Raw genomic sequence first — 18,671 nt, 5'->3', positions numbered from 1 at the left:
TTCAAGGCCTGTTTGGATTATGATGTTTTTTAAATAGACCATGTACTGTACTGATAGAAAGTTGTTCTGTTAAAATGTTGCTGTATTCCTGTGTTTTAGACACATCTTATAAACTGAATATTTGTGTGCTGTTGATTAAGGTTGTGATGGAAGTTGCAGAATTATCAAGTCCTCTGTGTGGCAAGTATTGTCTGTGACTAACCATACGATAGAGGCATTGGGCCAGTTTTTGCTGGTACCCAGGTAACAAATGGTATGGTCCTTAGTTGAGGGTTTTCAGCCTTTTGTTACCTCTCAGGCTACCTTTTTATGAAACACAGACACCAAGTGCGATGGTAGTGCCACGATAAAACAAGATCACACTTTTAATATTGAAGCTGAGAAATCACCATCCACGCCTGTAATGTCCGGGGCATAGGTGGTGGTTAACAGTGTCACTGTAGCAGTGTTCCACCCATAGGGAAATCTCCAGTCAAAGTGGCTGGCACAGTGGTGTGCAACTCACGATGAAGAGGCTGAAAAAGACTTCAGCAGCCCTACTGGAAGGAGATCATTTTAATACAGAAAATGTGAGCCTAAGATGTTCCCTCCCTGGCCACACCATGCGAGGAAAACAAATCCAAAAGAAAGGGGGGGGGGGGGTGGGGCAATACTCTCCTCAGTACCTGGTTTGCACCAAGACTGATACTGAGTCCGTTTTGGCTGCAAATCATTGTTTCCTATAGAGTGTCTCAAAGATAAATTTGAGCAAGAAGCTACAGTTGACAAAATGCCACAGTTTACTCCTCATCAAACCAGTGACCAATGCCCAATTCAAAGGCATTACCTCCTGTGAGAAGATTGGCATCATTTCCATAACAGTTACATCTCACAAGAGACCTAATATGGTACGGGGTCTAATATTTCTCTGCGGCCTAACATTGCAGACAGATGAGGAATTGCTTTCCAACATAGAATAATGGGGCATCTGTCTCATCTCCCCTACTAACTCAACACTGTTTTGGGAATCTTTGTTCTCCTCTCTGGCCATCAGTGACCTACTTGACAGCTCTCCTCATTGTTTTCCGGGGCCTATTTTTCAGACTGTCTCTATCCTGCATCTGACATCAGTCAGAAACTGGAGGAGGCAAAGGTATGGGCCACAGAATGATTTGCTCATCTCTCATCTTCTGTCCCAGTTTCTCACCTTGCTACATCTCAACCAAGTTAAAAGTGGTAAAGGGGGGAAAAAAGATGAATATGAATCTAGCAGTGCAACAGATTCCCCTCCTCCAAATCCAACCTCCCACTTCATATAGAATAGAAGTCATCCCTTCTTAACTGGTATTGCAGTTCGTACAGACATTATCCAGTGGACTTTGGCAAGCAGCCAAATGCCCAAGATGGAACAACAGCAGTATGAAAAGGATAGATTGTCGCCCAGCACATAGAGGAGGCGTTAAGTTTCAGACAGGCACAATGAAAAGACTGATAAATATTTAAGCTTTCAGACCAAAAAGGACTCTCTTAACTAAAAGCTAAAATGTTTAGTAGTATTTTCATTGTGTCTGCCCGCAACTCAATGCCTGCTGTGTGAGGTAAGTAGCAGTCTATCCTCTTCATATTAATGCACCATGAATTCATTACCACTGTCTTGTTGAAAACAGACACCTCTTTTCACTTTGTTCCAGTGATATGTATTGCCCTTTAGGAAAGTGAGTTTCCTGAAGCCCATACCCTACACCCACCCTATGCAATATTGTGTTTATTTAAAAAGTCAGGATCGTCTAAAAATATCATTTGGTGCCAATGTTTTTATGCTGTTAGCTGCAAACATCTTTGGTTGAAAGGTGCCACTCTATACTGTGTTGTAAGCTATGGCTGTGTGCATGTGGACATCTATGTACTTTACAATCTGTAACATATACACTTTCCTCCCCTCTAGATGGATGATGATATATCTTGAGAGAGTTATTCTGATCTCTCAGTTACCCTTGCCTTTCTCCACTTAAGAGACTCACAACCGTTATTGGGCATTGTCGAGATTACTGGCTAAGGCAAGTCAATGAAACAAGTGGCTCAGATTGTGAATTATGTTTGTTGAATAATTTTCTTCAGTTGTCATCCATTGTTATTCCTTACAGTTACAACTTTTTTTGTGTTTTCATTACAGTTTGCAACAAAGGCCACTAATGTGTTGACACTTGTATGTGAAGTAACCTGCTCAAATATTGATGGAAGAAAGTTCCATTATTAGTATATAACCAACAAGGGAAAGATATGCCATGCTAGTAATCTATCCTGGGTTAAATCTCCAGTTTCCATGCAATACCTTATGATGTGATAGTCTGCAGCACAGTTGATAATCTATGACGGGGGATATTAAATTAAAAGTGACACATAGTGCTATTCTAGATGGGGAAGCATTGTGAAAACACCTGATTTCCCCTTTTTATTTCCATTAATACCATGCTCATCCATAACAACACAAATGCCAGACAGCGCAATGATCACTCTTTCACAAAATACAAAATCATTTTAGAAGAAATTGCAGGAAGGTACCAGGTAGTCTGTGACACTACAATCTTCTACAAGTTTACAGACGAGGATTCCCACATTGTTCCCAGCATGCACTGCCCAAGTGGATATTGATAATTGCGTAAGGAGTGTTGCTGGACTGTTATTTACATATTGACAAATGTTTCGTGCCATGTTCAGAAAAGAGAATTTTATAGTAACTTATCATTTTCCACTTAAAAATGATAATCCCACATTTATGTTTCAGTCACAGCAACAGCCTCATCAAGAACAGCAACAGCAACAGCAACAACAACACCAACAGCTGCAGTTGCTTTTACAGCAGTCACAGCAGCAACAACAAGCACCTCAAACTCAAGTTCAGAATCAAGTACAAGTACCAGCACCAGCAGTGCCCAGCCATGCATGCCTTACCTCGTTGTTGCAACAACACCATCAGCCACAGCACCAACAACAACAACAGCAGCAGCAGCAGCTGTCAGCCCAACAGCAAGAACGAGAGCAACAGCGGAATCAAGAGGAAAACCATCTGCTGACTGACAACCCTGAAATTAGTGCTCTAGTAACCAGTCTTATGAACTCTGCTGACCAATACGAACAACAACAGCAGCAACAGCAGCAGCAAGCAGGTAAACCAACTGATTTAACTGGTATTTACAGAATTTTTCTCTTCTTGTGCTTTCATTCAAGATCTGCATTTGAATGTGGCTTGTAGACCATAATGTACCTCAGAATGTCCTTTGAGAATTTTAAGGCAAGCACGTTATGTATCAGCGGACTTAATATGTTGTTGACTTACTTGATGTTGCTTCCCTTACCACAGTCCTCTTCCTCATACATCTGGGCCTGCCTCTCTTTCTCATTTCCTGTGAATTCGATTCTACTCCTGGTCGATTGGTCCATTCCTGCTTTCTCAGTGTGCACCCCAGCAGTCTCCACTTTCTCTCATATCTAGTTTGTTTTCCTCCAGAACTCCTCATTACTTTTTTTTTCTGGACACCAAACAGTCATGATGGGCTAGAGAAACCTATTTATGAAGCTCTGTAACTGTGATGTTATCTTCTTGGCTACTTTCCAGCTTTCACTGGTGTATTGGACAGCCTTCACATTTGCATTAACAATACAAATTTTAGTTTTGTGCATGATGGTTCTGTTCTGCCATTTTGTATACAACTGCGTTATGAGAGAATTTGTCTTTCTTACGTCGTTCTCTGCATCTTCTCTAGCTCCACCTCTTCTGCTATCACACTACCCAGTGAGTTAACAGTTTGCACCTGCTGCCCCTCTACAAAGAGAGGCTCTTCCATGTTCCGAAAGTTTACTCAAATTTCCTTTGTCATATCTATATTTATTTTGTGGCCAGAACACTCTTCTTTTATTTAAAGAGTTTAATTAATGTTTCTTATCTTTTAGCCTAATACAACTGTGTTTTTGTTGTTGTGGTCTTCAGTCCTGAGGCTTGTTTGATGCAGCTCTCCATGCTACTCTATCCCGTGCAAGCTTCTTCATCTCCCAGTACTTACTGCAACCAACATCCTTCTGAATCTGCTTAGTGTATTCATCTCTTGGTCTCCCTCTACGATTTTTACCCTCCATGCTGCCCTCCAGTGCTAAATTTGTGATCCCTTGATGCCTCAGAACATGTCCTACTAACCGGTCCCTTCTTCTTGTCAAGTTGTGCAACAAACTCCTCTTCTCCCCAATTCTATTCAACACCTCCTCATTAGTTATGTCATGTATCCATCTAATCGTCAGCATTCTTTTGTAGCACCACATTTCGAAAGCTTCTATTCTCTTCTTGTCCAAACTATTTATCGTCCATGTTTCACTTCCATACATGGCTACACTCCATACAAATACTTTCAGAAACGACTTCCTGACACTTAAATCTATACTCGATGTTAACTAATTTCTCTTCTTCAGAAACGCTTTCCTTGCCATTGCCAGTCTACATTTTATATCCTCTCTACTTTGACCATCATCAGTTATTTTGCTCCCCAAATAGCAAAACTCCTTTACTACTTTGTGTCTCATTTCCTAATCTAATTCCCTCAGCATCACCCGACTTAATTCGACTACATTCCATTATCCTCGTTCTGCTTTTGTTGATTTTCATCTTATATCCTCCTTTCAAGACACTGTCCATTCCGTTCAACTGCTCTTTCAAGTCCTTTGCTGTCTCTGACAGAATTACAATGTCTTTGGCGAACCTCAAAGTTTTTATTTCTTCTCAATGGATTTTAATACCTACTCCGAATTTTTCTTTTGTTTCCTTTACTGCTTGCCCAATATACAGATTGAATAACATCGGGGAGAGGCTACAACCCTGTCTCACTCCCTTCCCAACCACTGCTTCCCTTTCATGCCACTGTATTCTTATAACTGCCATCTGGTTTCTGTACAAATTGTAAATAGCTTTTCGCTCCCTGTATTTTACCCCTGCCACCTTCATAATTTGAAAGAGAGTATTCCATTCAACATTGGCAAAAGCTTTCTCTAAGTCTACAAATGCCAGAAATGTAGGTTTTCCTTTCCTCAATCTAGCTCCTAAGATAAGTCGTAGGGTCAGTATTGCCTCACGTGTTGCAACATTTCTGCGGAATCCAAACTGATCTTCACCGAGGTCGGTTTCTACCAGTTTTTCCATTCGTCTGTAAAGAATTTGCATTAGTATTTTGCAGCTGTGACTTATTAAACTGATAGTTCGGTAATTTTCACATCTGTCAGCACCTGCTTTCTTTGAGATTGGAATTATTATATTCTTCTTGAAGTCTGAGGGTATTTCACCTGTCTCATACATCTTGCTCACCAGATGGTAGAGTTTTGTCAGGACTGGCTCTCCCCCCAAGGCTCTCAGCAGTTCCAATGGAATGTTGTCTACTCCCGGGGCCTTGTTTCGACTCAGGTCTTTCAGTGCTCTGTCAAACTCTTCACGCAGTATCGTATCTCCCATTTCTTCATCCTCATCCTCTTCCCTTTCCATAATACTGTCCTCAAGTACATCACCCTTGTATAGACCCTCCATATACTCGTTCCACCTTTCTGCTTTCTCTTCTTTGCTTATAACTGGGTTTCCATCTGAGCTCTTTACATTCATACAAGTGGCTCTCTTTTCTCCAAAGGTCTTGTAGGCAGTATCTATCTTACCCCTCATGAGATAAGCCTCTGCATCCTTGCATTTGTCCTCTAGCCATCCCTGCTTAGCCATTTTGCACTTCTTGTTGTTCTCATTTTTGAGACGTTTGTATTCGTTTTTGCCTGCTTCATTAACTGCGTTTTTATATTTTCTCCTTTCATCAATTAAATTCAATATTTCTTCTGTTACCCAAGGATTTCTACTAGCCCTCATCTTTTTACCTACTTGTTCCTCTGCTGCCTTCACTACTTCATCCCTCAGAGCTACCCATTCTTCTTCTACTGTATTTCTTTCCCCCATTCCTGTCGATTGTTCCCTTACGCTCTCCCTGAAACTCTGTACAACCTCTTGTTTAGTCAGTTTATCCAGGTCCCACCTCCTTAAATTCCTACCTTTTTGCAGTTTCTTCAGTTTTAATCTACAGTTCATAACCAATAGATTGTGGTCAGAGTCCACATCTGCCCCTGGAAGTGTCTTACAATTTAAAACCTGGTTCCTAAATCTCTGTCTTACCATTATATAATCTATCTGAAACCATCTAGTATCTCCAGGGTTCTTCCATGTATACAACCTTCTTTCATGATTCTTGAACCAAGTGTTAGCTATAATTAAGTAATGCTCTGTGCAAAATTCTACCAGACGGCTTCCTCTTTCATTTCTCACCCCCAATCCATATTCACCCACTATGTTTCCTTCTCTCCCTTTTCCTACTCTTGAATTCCAGTCACCTGTGACTATTAAATTTTCGTCTCCCTTCACTACCTGAATAATTTCTTTTATCTCATCATACTTTTCATCAATTTCTTCATCATCTGCAGAGCTAGTTGGCATATAAACTTGTACTACTGTAGTAGGCATGGGCTTTGTGTCTATCTTGACCACAATAATACGTTCACTATGCTGTTTGTAGTAGCTTTCCCGCACTCCTATTTTTTTATTCATTATTAAACCCACTCCTGCATTACCCCTATTTGATTTTGTGTTTATAACCCTGTATTCACCTGACCAAAAGTCTTGTTCCTCCTGCCACCGAACTTCACTAATTCCCACTATATCTAACTTTAACCTACCCATTTCCCTTTTTAAATTTTCTAACCTACCTGCCCGATTAAGGGATCTGACATTCCACGCTCCGATCCGTAGAACGCCAGTTTTCTTTCTCCTGATAACGACGTCCTCTTGAGTAGTCTCCGCCTGGAGATCCGAATGGGGGACTGTTTTACCTCTGGAATATTTTACCCAAGAGGACGCCATCATCATTTAACCATACAGTAAAGCTGCATGCCCTCGAGAAAAACTGTATCATCTGTGCTCCTCACACATTTGAAGCTGTAGCTGATGAGTCGTAATCGTCACCCCATTCTTGCTCAACAGGTACTTCACATCTTAAGTTCTTCATTAATAGCCGTTTGATGACATTGTACAGTTTCTTTATATTCCCCCATCTTGCTGTTTATTCTGATAACTGTATCTGCTCATCTACCCAATTCCTTCTCTCCCTCCTAATCCCTATTTCCACTCTTTTGTTTGTCTCCATATATTATGTGTGTGCTTCAATCATCTGCCCACTTGTCTTACAAAGATTGAACTTTTGTTTTAGTTCTGTCTTTTGGTTAATTTCATTCGACGTGTCACAGAAATGGTGTGTCGTAAATCTTAAGATGTGCTCTCCAACACCTAGATAATTATCTCTTAAATATTGTGGAAACCTGCATCGATTCCTTCCTGCATGAAGTTTTCTACAGAGAGGTCCTGAAATCTGTGTTGTAGTTCAGGGACAAAGCTTTCTTTGACCTACTTACCAGATAGGACAGATGTGAAAATTACCAAACTATCAGTTTAATAAGTCACAGCTGCAAAATACTAACACGAATTCTTTACAGACGAATGGAAAAACTGGTTGTTGGGGACTGCACTGGATGAGATTTGAAAACCTTAAGACTTAAAGGCGAAAGACAGGGTAATAATCAAGACAGAGATTACAGTCAAAACATTGTGCAAGAGTGAGTAAGAGGGGAAAGCTAAGTGCATTACATGTGATGGAGATGTGTGTGTGTGTGTGTGTGTGTGTGTGTGTGTGTGTGTGTGTGTGTTTGGGGGGGGGGGGATGTGGTAGGAAAAAATTGACGAGACAAAAAATAAAAGATTCAGAAAACTAAAACAGAATGAAGGAAGGAATAGTTACTGAGTAGAAATGCCGAGACCCATGAATTAGAGAATTAATTAATGTAAATTAAGGTCAGGTGAGTGGCAAGGACCAAGGACATGTTGCAAAACCTGTTCCCACCTGCAGAGTTCTGAGAAAATTGTGTCTGGGGGTAGAACCCTGATGGCCCAGTGGTGAAACACGCATTGAGGTCACAATTGCCATGTTGTGGAGCATGCTCTGCAAAAGGATATTGTGTGTTGTCAGTATATACTTTCACCTATGCCCATTCATCCTAAGTGATAACTTGATAGTAGACAAACCAGTGTAGAAGGCTGAGCAATGTTTACATAACAGCTGGTATATGACATTGTTGTTTAACCGGCAGCTCCCTATTTGATGTTATATGTTGTGCTAATTACAGGGGTTATATAGGTAGCAGGGCAAATCTTACAGAGGGGGTGGTCACAGGGGTAGAAGCCATAAGGTTGGAAAAAGAGTTGAGCGGCAGCAAAGGTTCGGAACATGATTTTGTAGACATTGGGCAGGAGGCAATGAAGAGTATTCTAGGTGTGACGGACAGTATGTCATACAGAATGCACCTCATTTCCAGGCATGATTTTGGGAAATCATAGCCCTGTCGTAGGTGACTAACGTATTGAGAACCAGGATAATACTGAATGATGAGAGGAGTACTCCTAAGTTGTTTCTTGGGGGGGATCAGCAGTGCCAGGACTGGGTGCGATGGCCCAGAAATCTGCTTTTGAACTAGACTGGTGGGGTAATTATGTCCATTGAGGGCTGAGGTGAGAATGGTGTGATGTATGGCCGTAAAGAGTCTTCATGTGAACAGATATGTTTGCCCCGAATGCCAAGGCTTTATGGGAGGGATTGTTTGATGTAGAAAGGATACAAGCTGTCAGAATGTAGGTACTGTTGTTTGTTAATAGGTTTAATATGAGCAGAAGTGTGTAGCTGGCCCATGGTGAGGATGAGGTGAGCATCAAGGCAAGTGGCATTGATTTGCCCTATGCGCCCTGCTGCTTATACCAGCCATATAACTGGCAAAACATGTTCTATCAAAGGGAGAGCCACCTGCAAAATAACAAATGTTGTGTACCAGTTGTTGTGTAAAACTGGTCAGCCTTCTGCATTGGTATGAGTACCACCAAGTTATCAGTTACGATGAATGCTTACAGACAAAGGGTGTATATTAGTACCACGCAGCATACTCTACAATGTGGCAGCCATGACCTGGGTGCCTTTTTCACATATGCCCATTAGATTCTTCCCCAAGACACCACTTTCTCAGAACTCTGCACTTGGGAACTGGTGTTACAATGTGTCCTTGGTCCTCTCCACTCACCTGGCCTTAGTTTACGTTAATTATTTTCTCTAATTTCGTTGATCTCAGCACTTCTTGTCAGTAACTATTCCGTTCTTCATACTGTAGTTTTCTATATCATCTATTTTCTGCCCTGTCTGTTTTTCCCTGAAATTCCGCCCACACACAAGCACCCACCTGCTCCTCCTGCCCCCCCCCCCCCCCCACACACACACACACTCACATCCCCACCTACTCTGCCACCCACCCCCATCCCCAGCCCCCACGCACGTACACATTCTTCTGCCACATAATGTTCTTACCTTTCTGCTATTATAACCTCTTGCACAATGTTCTGTCAGTAATATCTGTCTTGCTTATTATCCTGTCTTCCACCTTTAAGCTCTAAGGTTTTCAAATCCCATTCAGAGCAGTTCCCAACAACCAGTCTTTCCTTCTCATCCCACCCGGTAAGTCTTCCCTGACCTGGGCTACCGGGTAAGTTTTCCGAACTCTACATGTTTGCTAAACCTTACCAATCTTTTTCCTTCACCCCTCTTCCTTCCCCTTCAACATTTCTGCCAGAAGAAGAAACCACTGGCTGTAGACGCTTGCACATTTCTTAACTGCTTGTGTGTCTTTTCTCCTGCCACTGATTGGTGAGTAGATTTATTATCTATCCAGTTATTCTGTATTTTCAAAATCTGATTATTTTTGTTGATATTTTCATATTTTTGCAGAAAGTGTTGAAACCTAGGGCTGTGAGATCAGTTTAATTTACAGTAACATGATCAGGTGAAACCCATAATCTCTCTTGGCCTTCTGGGGGAACATTATACCTCCAAATGATTAGGTCATGATTGGTGAACATTGTAGTGACTACTACACTGTGAATCAACGTTTAATACAGTAACACTTTTTTATTGACATCAAAAGTAGAAGCACTGGCATACATTGATCCAGAGTAAACCAAACAAAGTTCAGTAGCAGATTGAAGATAGTCGTAGCGTAGATTACAAGAACACAGTTATTACTGTGCACGTAGCAAAATGAAGAATGGAGCCCAGGCCGTAGCCTAAGTTAGCCACCATTGTTCAAATGGGTGCCAATTTGTGTGCTGTGAGCATCAGTGTGTGCGTCTGTGTCACAGATTGCTAGAGGGTAGCAGGTGATGAGCTAACGGATGAGCCTTGATGACATAGTGTGATGAGGTGAAGGCGGAAGTGGTGCAATGCTATTTGCAAAGACACATGTCAACTATGCACACTTTGATTGGCTGGAGGAGTAGCCATCAGAGGTGGAGATGCCTAGTAATATGTGGTAGTTACCGCACATGCATCTGTCAGCACTTCACCATTTAGCTTTTTGTTCCAAATGCCATGGACATCCATGATTGTTCAAGCCCTTCATTTTACAAACCTGCCCATAAAATTTTTTATGTCTGTACAATTATTTTGCCCAAGTACTCTGTTTAACTCTGTATAAAATGCATCTTGTAGCTCTTCTTCAGCTATTTCAGTAGACACATAGCAGCTGTTTGCGGTGCTGTGAGTATTTCTGCTTTATGCTCATCTCTACGGCCTGCATCTGTGATACATTCCTTCCACCAAATCTGTAACTACGATTTTCAACGACGACTCGTGACGTAAAATGTGCCCAACCACTATCTCTTGGCTTCACCGTGTTCTTTACTCGATCAACGCGTGAGGTCTTCAAACGCCTCCCGCAACACTGAATTACAAAAGCTAGTAATCGTTGCATTTCATCTTTCGCAGTGAAAGTAGTCTTTCGGCCTTTTCACTAACCTTTTTCTTGTCTCAAAGTTTATATTTTTTGTCAGATACAATTTTTTTTTAATAGAAAAGTTCTCACATACTCCTCAGGAAAACAACTAAGTTGCCAAATATTAAAAAGGCACTCTAAAAATTCGGTTACTGTGGCAAGATAAACTGAACGTTGTGAGAGTCCATCGCCTGAGAATCTCAACTGATTTGACAGTAGACTCGTCGTAGCGGGCATGGCTGTTTTGGAAACGCCCACGCAACTGGGAACGTCTGCTGAATGCATTTTGTTTTACTCGACTGCAACGCAACTGCCAATATGGACGAGCTACTGAATATCTCGACACCATTTCTCTCCAAGGGACTTGCCTTTAAAGAAATCTGTATTATTGTGGCCCATAACACGCAGCTGTCGAAGCGTAGTACTAGTAAATTAAGTAAATGGGAACAGGATGCCATAAGAAACACAAACTTGCTCACCCAACGAAACTCTCAACCAGAAATACCACGAATTAAAAACGATAATGGAAAACTATGAGAATATAAAGATTCTATCTGTCGCTAGAAGTAAGTTTAAGAGTGTAGCGTCCTGTCAACGACAGCGTCATTAGCGTCGGAACACTAGCTCCCACAGGAGAAGGATGAGTAAGGAAATCGGTAGTGTCCTTTCCCATGAACCGTCCCGGCATTCGGCCTAAGCGAATCAGGGAAATCACGGAAGCCTGAATCTGGACAGCCGGACGGGGATTTCAAATACTAGCCTCTCAAACACGAGCCCAGTCTCCCACCGCACGTAGCTCGGTTCAATGCCATTGGACAAAGAACACTCGTCCACCTGGAGAAAGACTTGAAAATCCTGCCGTGGCTTGCTTAACGAATTAGTCCGCAATCGCCGTAAGTTATATGTGGAAACCTGGAAACCATAGTAGCTGCAGGTGTGTTTTAATTTTTCTGTTATTCTCTCTGGGACTGGTTTCCCCTCCAGCATGCTCAATTTTCAGATTTTAGATAATAAGAGCTCTGTACAATTCCTGTACATCACATCTCCGTGTGTCTGTGCTACATGCAGCAACACTCCTCCATTTCATACTTGAATTTCCCACAATTCTGGCCGCCTTGTTTCACCAATTTCCAATCCAACCAATCAATAGCTCCTCATCTCTTCTTCCACTTGTCTTAACCTTCTCGCCTCTGTGCTCTTACTCTACAAAATTTGACACAGATTTTCCTTCAGAGGGCAAAGGCCATATCCTTAGAATCCGTCTGGTTATTTCTCTTTTTTTTAATTTTGTGGTGGTGTGGGTTACCAGTCCATAGCCCCTGAGTGTACTGGTGGGGCTGCCACTTCATGAACTGGATGCCTTACCCCATTGAATAGCTTGTCTTCAGTTTGACTGCAGAACACTATCCGTCCCCTGCAATAAGGCCTGTGTGCATCACCATTGTCCTCGATTCCAGGGAATGTGCCTGACGCCACTCGCTTAAAAAAGCCCAGGTCAGGGAAGACTTACCGGGTGGGATGAGAAGGAAAGACTGGTTGTTGGGAACTGCTCTGAATGGGATTTGAAAACCTTAGAGCTTAAAGGTGGAAGACAGGATAATAAGCAAGACAGATATTACTGACAGAACATTGTGCAATCTGCTACTGGACTTTGTTTGGTTTACTCTGGATCAATGTATGCCAGTGCTTCTACTTTTGATGTCAATAAAAAAGTGTTACTGTATTAAACGTTGATTCACAGTGTAGTAGTCACTACAATGTTCACCAATCATGACCTAATCATTTGGAGGTATAATGTTCCCCCAGAAGGCCAAGAGAGATTATGGGTTTCACCTGATCATGTTACTGTAAATTAAACTGATCTCACAGCCCTAGGTTTCAACACTTTCTGCAAAAATATGAAAATATCAACAAAAATAATCAGATTTTGAAAATACAGAATAACTGGATAGATAATAAATCTACTCACCAATCAGTGGCAGGAGAAAAGACACACAAGCAGTTAAGAAATGTGCAAGCGTCTAGAGCCAGTGGTTTCTTCTTCTGGCAGAAATGTTGAAGGGGAAGGAAGAGGGGTGAAGGAAAAAGATTGGTAAGGTTTAGCAAACATGTAGAGTTCGGAAAACTTACCCGGTAGCCCAGGTCAGGGAAGACTTACCGGGTGGGATGAGAAGGAAAGACTGGTTGTTGGGAACTGCTCTGAATGGGATTTGAAAACCTTAGAGCTTAAAGGTGGAAGACAGGATAATAAGCAAGACAGATATTACTGACAGAACATTGTGCAAGAGGTTATAATAGCAGAAAGGTGAGAACATTATGTGGCAGAAGAATGTGTACGTGCGTGGGGGCTGGGGATGGGGGTGGGTGGCAGAGTAGGTGGGGATGTGAGAGTGTGTGTGTGTGTGTGGGGGGGGGGGGGGGGGCAGGAGGAGCAGGTGGGTGCTTGTGTGTGGGCGGAATTTCAGGGAAAAACAGACAGGGCAGAAAATAGATGATATAGAAAACTACAGTATGAAGAACGGAATAGTTACTGACAAGAAGTGCTGAGATCAACGAAATTAGAGAAAATAATTAACGTAAACTAAGGCCAGGTGAGTGGAGAGGACCAAGGACACATTGTAACACCAGTTCCCAATGAGAATTCACATCAGAAGACTGTAGAGAGAAAACTATAAAATTGCAAGGAGGTGGAATGGAAAGCCACTATTTACCATCAGCAGGTAAAATTCTAGTGTTGCTGAACATTTAAAGGCAGGCAAGAAATCCTATTCCTTGCCTTCAGAACTATTAGTTTCTTCCTTATCTATTGACCTTCTCTCGCTAATGAAGAAACTAACAGTTCAGAAAGCTAGGAATTTTTTTTTTTTTTTTTTTTTACTTTTAAATACCTCTCCTGGATTATTGAATGTTAAAAACTAGCCGATCATCCTGTCTCCTCACTGTAGTGCAGTTGTCAGTTGTGGAGAATGTGTGTCCTCGCAGAAACAATAGCACGGCATTGTGCTTGTAAAAACATTAAGTCTGATGCTTTCTGTAAGTTTTTAGTCACAAACTATAATTTTTTTTAGGCATAATTGCCACTTGTGTTTTTTTATAAAGTCTCCACTTGATTATTCAGTTTCATTTTGTTTCCTGGTTATTGTATTAAATGCTGAAAACTTTAGGTTTAAAAGTCAACTGCTGGGGCAGCAAAACAGTCCTATTTTTACCCAAGAATGAGTGAGACGGATACCTGTCAATGTATGCTCATATTCGTATAGGCAGCATGATTTGGTGCTCTAAATGTCTAGCAACAATTAAACTTTCTTTTGAAAATACTGTTACTTTACAACCATTTGTTCACAGACTAATGTTTGTGAATCTAAATAAAAAGCCGGTTGCATGAATTACACTACACTTTTCTGTAGAAGAAAGAAAGTGTAATATGCCATGCTCACATCTTTTAAACAGGATCCCACATATAGGGTGACCCAGGAGGAATGGTTAATATTCAGAGATATAATGGGAGCAATCATATGAAGGAAAAAACTACTTATGGACATGTGTTCTATTCCAAACGGTACATTGTTATATATTTTGCATGTTTTTCAGTACAATGTCAGGTTTACACAGGTAGTAAACATTACAACATGTGTTTTACGAAGTATTGGTTGAAAAATACGTGTTTTTAACACATTCATCTCTAAGCATTATCATACACCTTACATCACAGCTGTTGTTCAGATATCTCACTGTCAACTTCAATACATATGTGCACTCTTGGGACACATGTTAGTGTTGCTTGTTCGAGTGCCTCTGGGCATTCTCTCATGAGGGCAGCAGTGTCCATAATGCGGCAAAGCAGTTCATCTTGCATATTCACCTTTCGTTTGTGTATCTTATACCTCATTCAACCCATAAACAAAACTGTAATGGCAGTGTTGGTGGACAATTAATTGTACTACAATGACCAATCCAGCAACTAGGATAAGTGTGGGTGAAATCTTTTTCTCACATGTCTGGTAAGATGTAGAGGGGTTTCATCATGCTGGAAGTACATTGAATCTACTTGGCCACAGGAACATCCTTAAGGTGGTCAACAAACAAAATTTCCAAAAGATGCAAGTTATTCTGTCCAATCATTTGCTCTCCTACAATGACTGGATGTATCAAGACATTAGCAAGCGTGCCACCCCAAACATTGGCTAAAAAATTAACTTAGAAATTGGTTTCCACTGTAGGGTATGGATTTCCCTGCAACCATTGATGATTATTACTTGTGTTATTGATTCCACCTCGTGTAAATGCGTCTTCATCAGTGAATAGTGTTAATCGACACACATCACAACTGCCATTTAACCAGTGACAGTATTCATGTCCTGTGGCATTGTCACCAATGTGAAGATTGTGGATGCACTACATGCGAAATGGGTACAAGTTTTTCACATTTAATGTTTGGCCTTCAATGTTCATGAGACATTGAGATGTGCTTGTGGTAGGAATGTGCTGCACCCATTTTAACAGAGAGTCTCTGCTCATTGACCTACACAGTCAGAACAAAAATGGGAACCGGGAAGAATACCTGCTTATGCAGTCTACTGAAAACTGGTAAACACTCTGTGATCATGAATTCAACATGTTGGAAGCACCGATGGTATTCTTTGGTAGCAGCAGGAGCTCTGCTGTTGCAGAAGCCATAAATATGCATAATATCTGCATATTCTTCATTAGTTTATATTATAGTAAGAACACAATGTATGGAACGTAGTACTTTATAGAGCAACACATTAGATACAGGTTGTGCACAGAGTGTTCGCCAGGTGGCCTCTATAAGCGGTTCTGTGAACTGTATAGACATGTGCTCTCTGAAATTGGGCACGTCATGAGTGAAGGTACATCACTCCTTCCTCCTAGGGGTGGGAAAACCACATACATACATAAAAAAAAAAACACTTAAAATTAAACTAAACTCCACCCGAACAGGCCATGAAGGCCCAACGGTACCGACCGTCTGCCGTGTCATCCTCAGCTTGCAGGTGTCACTGGATGTGGATATGGAGGGGCATATGGTCAGCACACCTCTCTCCCAGTCGTATGTCACTTTACAAGACCGGAGCCGCTACTTCTCAATCAAGGAGCTCGTCAGTTTGCCTCAGAAGGGCTGAGTGCACCACACTTGCCAACAGCACTCGGCAAACTGGATGGTAACCCATCCAAGTGCTAGCCCAGCCCAACAGTGCTTAAGTTTGGTATAAAAAACACCTGGCACAGAAAAATAGAGAATACAGAAAAAAGCACTGCTACCATAAAAAAAAAGACTGATCTCAGAAGGTATTGAAATTGTGAGTCACAGAAAATGCCATTGCAGCGGCTACTGCAGCATTTGGTGGGCAGGCACCGGCGAATAGGGACAGAAGTGAGGAGGAGGTGGGTTGTCACACCGTCCCCTCATTTGTGAGAGGCTCTAGGGCAGGACCAGGGACAGAGTCTCCATAGCAACGTCCTCCTGAAAGTCAGTGGTTGGTGCCAGAGGCATCGGGGGGCACCAGAGCCAGGCAGCGACCCCCTCTGTGGTGTGAACCGAACTGTCTGCAACACAGGAACAGGCATCGGCAGGCCCCCTGGAGCAGGCCCCACCATGGTTGGCCCAGCCGGTTGAAGTGATGGGACATCCTCCTGACCGGAGTGTGGATGACGCACAGATGCTGGCCTCAATGATGCTTGATGACGGGACGAACTCAGTTTGACCGGCAGCCTAAACCACGAGCCCAAATAGGTGCACCCGAGCAGAACCGTCACAGAGCTGGCAATCCCAGCTGTCACAGTATCAGATGCAGGAGGTGAAGGAGTGTCCTTGGATGGAGTCCATATAGCAGCTCCACTGGGTTCTTGTCCCCCCACCGGAGTGAAATGGTACCAACTCTAAAAATGGCCTAAAGCAGCTTCACAGGACCTGCTAGATACATACTTCAACATTTGAGTCTTAAACATCTGAACCATACGGTTGGCCTCACCATTAAATTGAGGATGAAACGGGGCAGCTGTGAGATGGTAAAAACCACTAGCCTGATAAAAAGATTCAAATTCTCAAGAAACAAACTGGGGGCCGTTATCGGCAACCAAGATACATGGAAGTTCCACAGTTGCAAAAATTTTAGACAAGGCCGAAATAGTGGCAGCCGTGGACATGGACGGACAACACACTACCTAGGGAAACTTGGAATAGGTGTCCACTACAATGAACCACTAATGATTTAGGAAGGGCCCAGCAAAATCGACATATAGATGTTCGCACAGATGCTGCAGTATTGGCCAGGGCGGAAAAAGATGACCGCGGGGCCGCCAGTTGCTGACGCAGTGACTGCAAGTGGCATTAAGCCGCGTAGTGTTCCCATCTATGCTCAGCCAATACACATGCCAGCGGACCAAAGCTTTGGTTCGAGAGATCCCCCAATAACTGACATGCAAAAGCCGCAGTACATTATGGTGTCCCCCAATAACTGACATGCAGAATCCGCAGTAGATTATGGCATAACAAAGAGGGAATCACAAATCAGGGAGCAGGGATCCAAACCACGGCCTGGGGGGTTTTTCCAACCAACCATGCGTTACAAAAGAGAGGACCCAACTAAGTACAGGATCCGCAACGACAACCGATGCCATCATGGCACTAGTGATGGGAAAACCATTGATCGTGCTATGGTTCTCAATATCTAAATAGAAACAAACCAATTCGTCCTATTGAATGCTGGGTCCAGCTCGATTCGAAGGCAAGATAAGGCATCGGCATTGGCTTGTCACACTGTCGGCTGGTAATGGATCTGTAATGATAATGGGAGAAGAAGAGAGCCCATCACTCCAAACGATGCACTACCTTGTCCGGCACAAAAACCAAAGGGCTAGAAAGAGCAACCAACAGCTTGTGATCCCTGATTAAATGGAACGTATAACCATACAAGAAAACCACTAAATACTCCTTTTCACTCTGAGAATTACACTGCTGAGAGCGAGTTAGTCTTATAAACATAAGCAATGGGTCGTTCAGATCCATCTGTGTATTTGTGTGCCAACACCATGTTAACACTGTGCTGAGAGGCACCTGTAGCCATCATGAGATCCTGACCTGGCTGAAAAGTGACCAGGCACTGAGCAGATTGAAGCTCAGATTTAAGCAAAGCAAATGGTCAGTCACAAGCTGGCAACCAGAGAAAAGCACATGCAGTGGCTGAGCTACAGTGGGTACATCTGGTAAAAACTTATGTTAGTACGCAACTTTACCCAGAAATACCTGCAGTTCCTTAATGGAGGTCGACTGCGACAAAGCCGCAGTTGCACCAGTATGGTGACACAACAACTCGACCCCTGTGTGAGAATCCTCAAAAACTAGGTACTCAGTTGATGGCTGAAAAAATTGATTTATCGAGATTACACTTGAGACCAGCAAACTGCAAAACAGAAAACAACAATCAGAGGTTGCGAAGCTGGTCTTCCGTGGAAGAACCCGGAACAACGATATCGTTGAGGTAATTGATGCAGCCAGGTACAGAGACTGTCCGCTCTTCTAAAAACTGCTTAAAAATTGCTGGCGTGCTAGCAACACCGAAAGGCAAGCATTGATATTGGCATAGGCTGAAAATGTATTGACAACAAGAATGCGCCTAATGGGCTCATCCAAGGGGAGCTGGAGTTATGTTCCCGACAAATCAATCGTGGAAAAGTAGTGGCCGCCTGATAATTTTGCGAGCAACTCGTCAGGGTGGGACAAATGGTATGTATGTATTACAGCA

At 42.4% G+C, this 18,671-nt stretch overlaps 1 protein-coding gene across 3 annotated transcripts in view; it reads left to right on the top strand.

Moving 5' to 3' along the window:
• The window catches only part of LOC124622191 (putative mediator of RNA polymerase II transcription subunit 26), a 283,782-nt gene that overhangs the window by 77,262 nt on the left and 187,849 nt on the right, over positions 1 to 18,671 (top strand). For all 3 annotated transcript variants that reach the window (XM_047147835.1, XM_047147836.1, XM_047147837.1), the window contains one exon: positions 2,765 to 3,146. In XM_047147835.1, the coding sequence (XP_047003791.1) occupies positions 2,765 to 3,146 (382 nt within the window). The remainder of the gene's footprint in view (positions 1 to 2,764; positions 3,147 to 18,671) is intronic.

Source organism: Schistocerca americana, chromosome 7 (genome assembly GCF_021461395.2).
Source record: "Schistocerca americana isolate TAMUIC-IGC-003095 chromosome 7, iqSchAmer2.1, whole genome shotgun sequence".
In the NCBI taxonomy this organism is placed as follows: Eukaryota; Metazoa; Arthropoda; class Insecta; order Orthoptera; family Acrididae; genus Schistocerca; species Schistocerca americana.
This window is presented reverse-complemented; position numbering and strand designations above follow the sequence as displayed.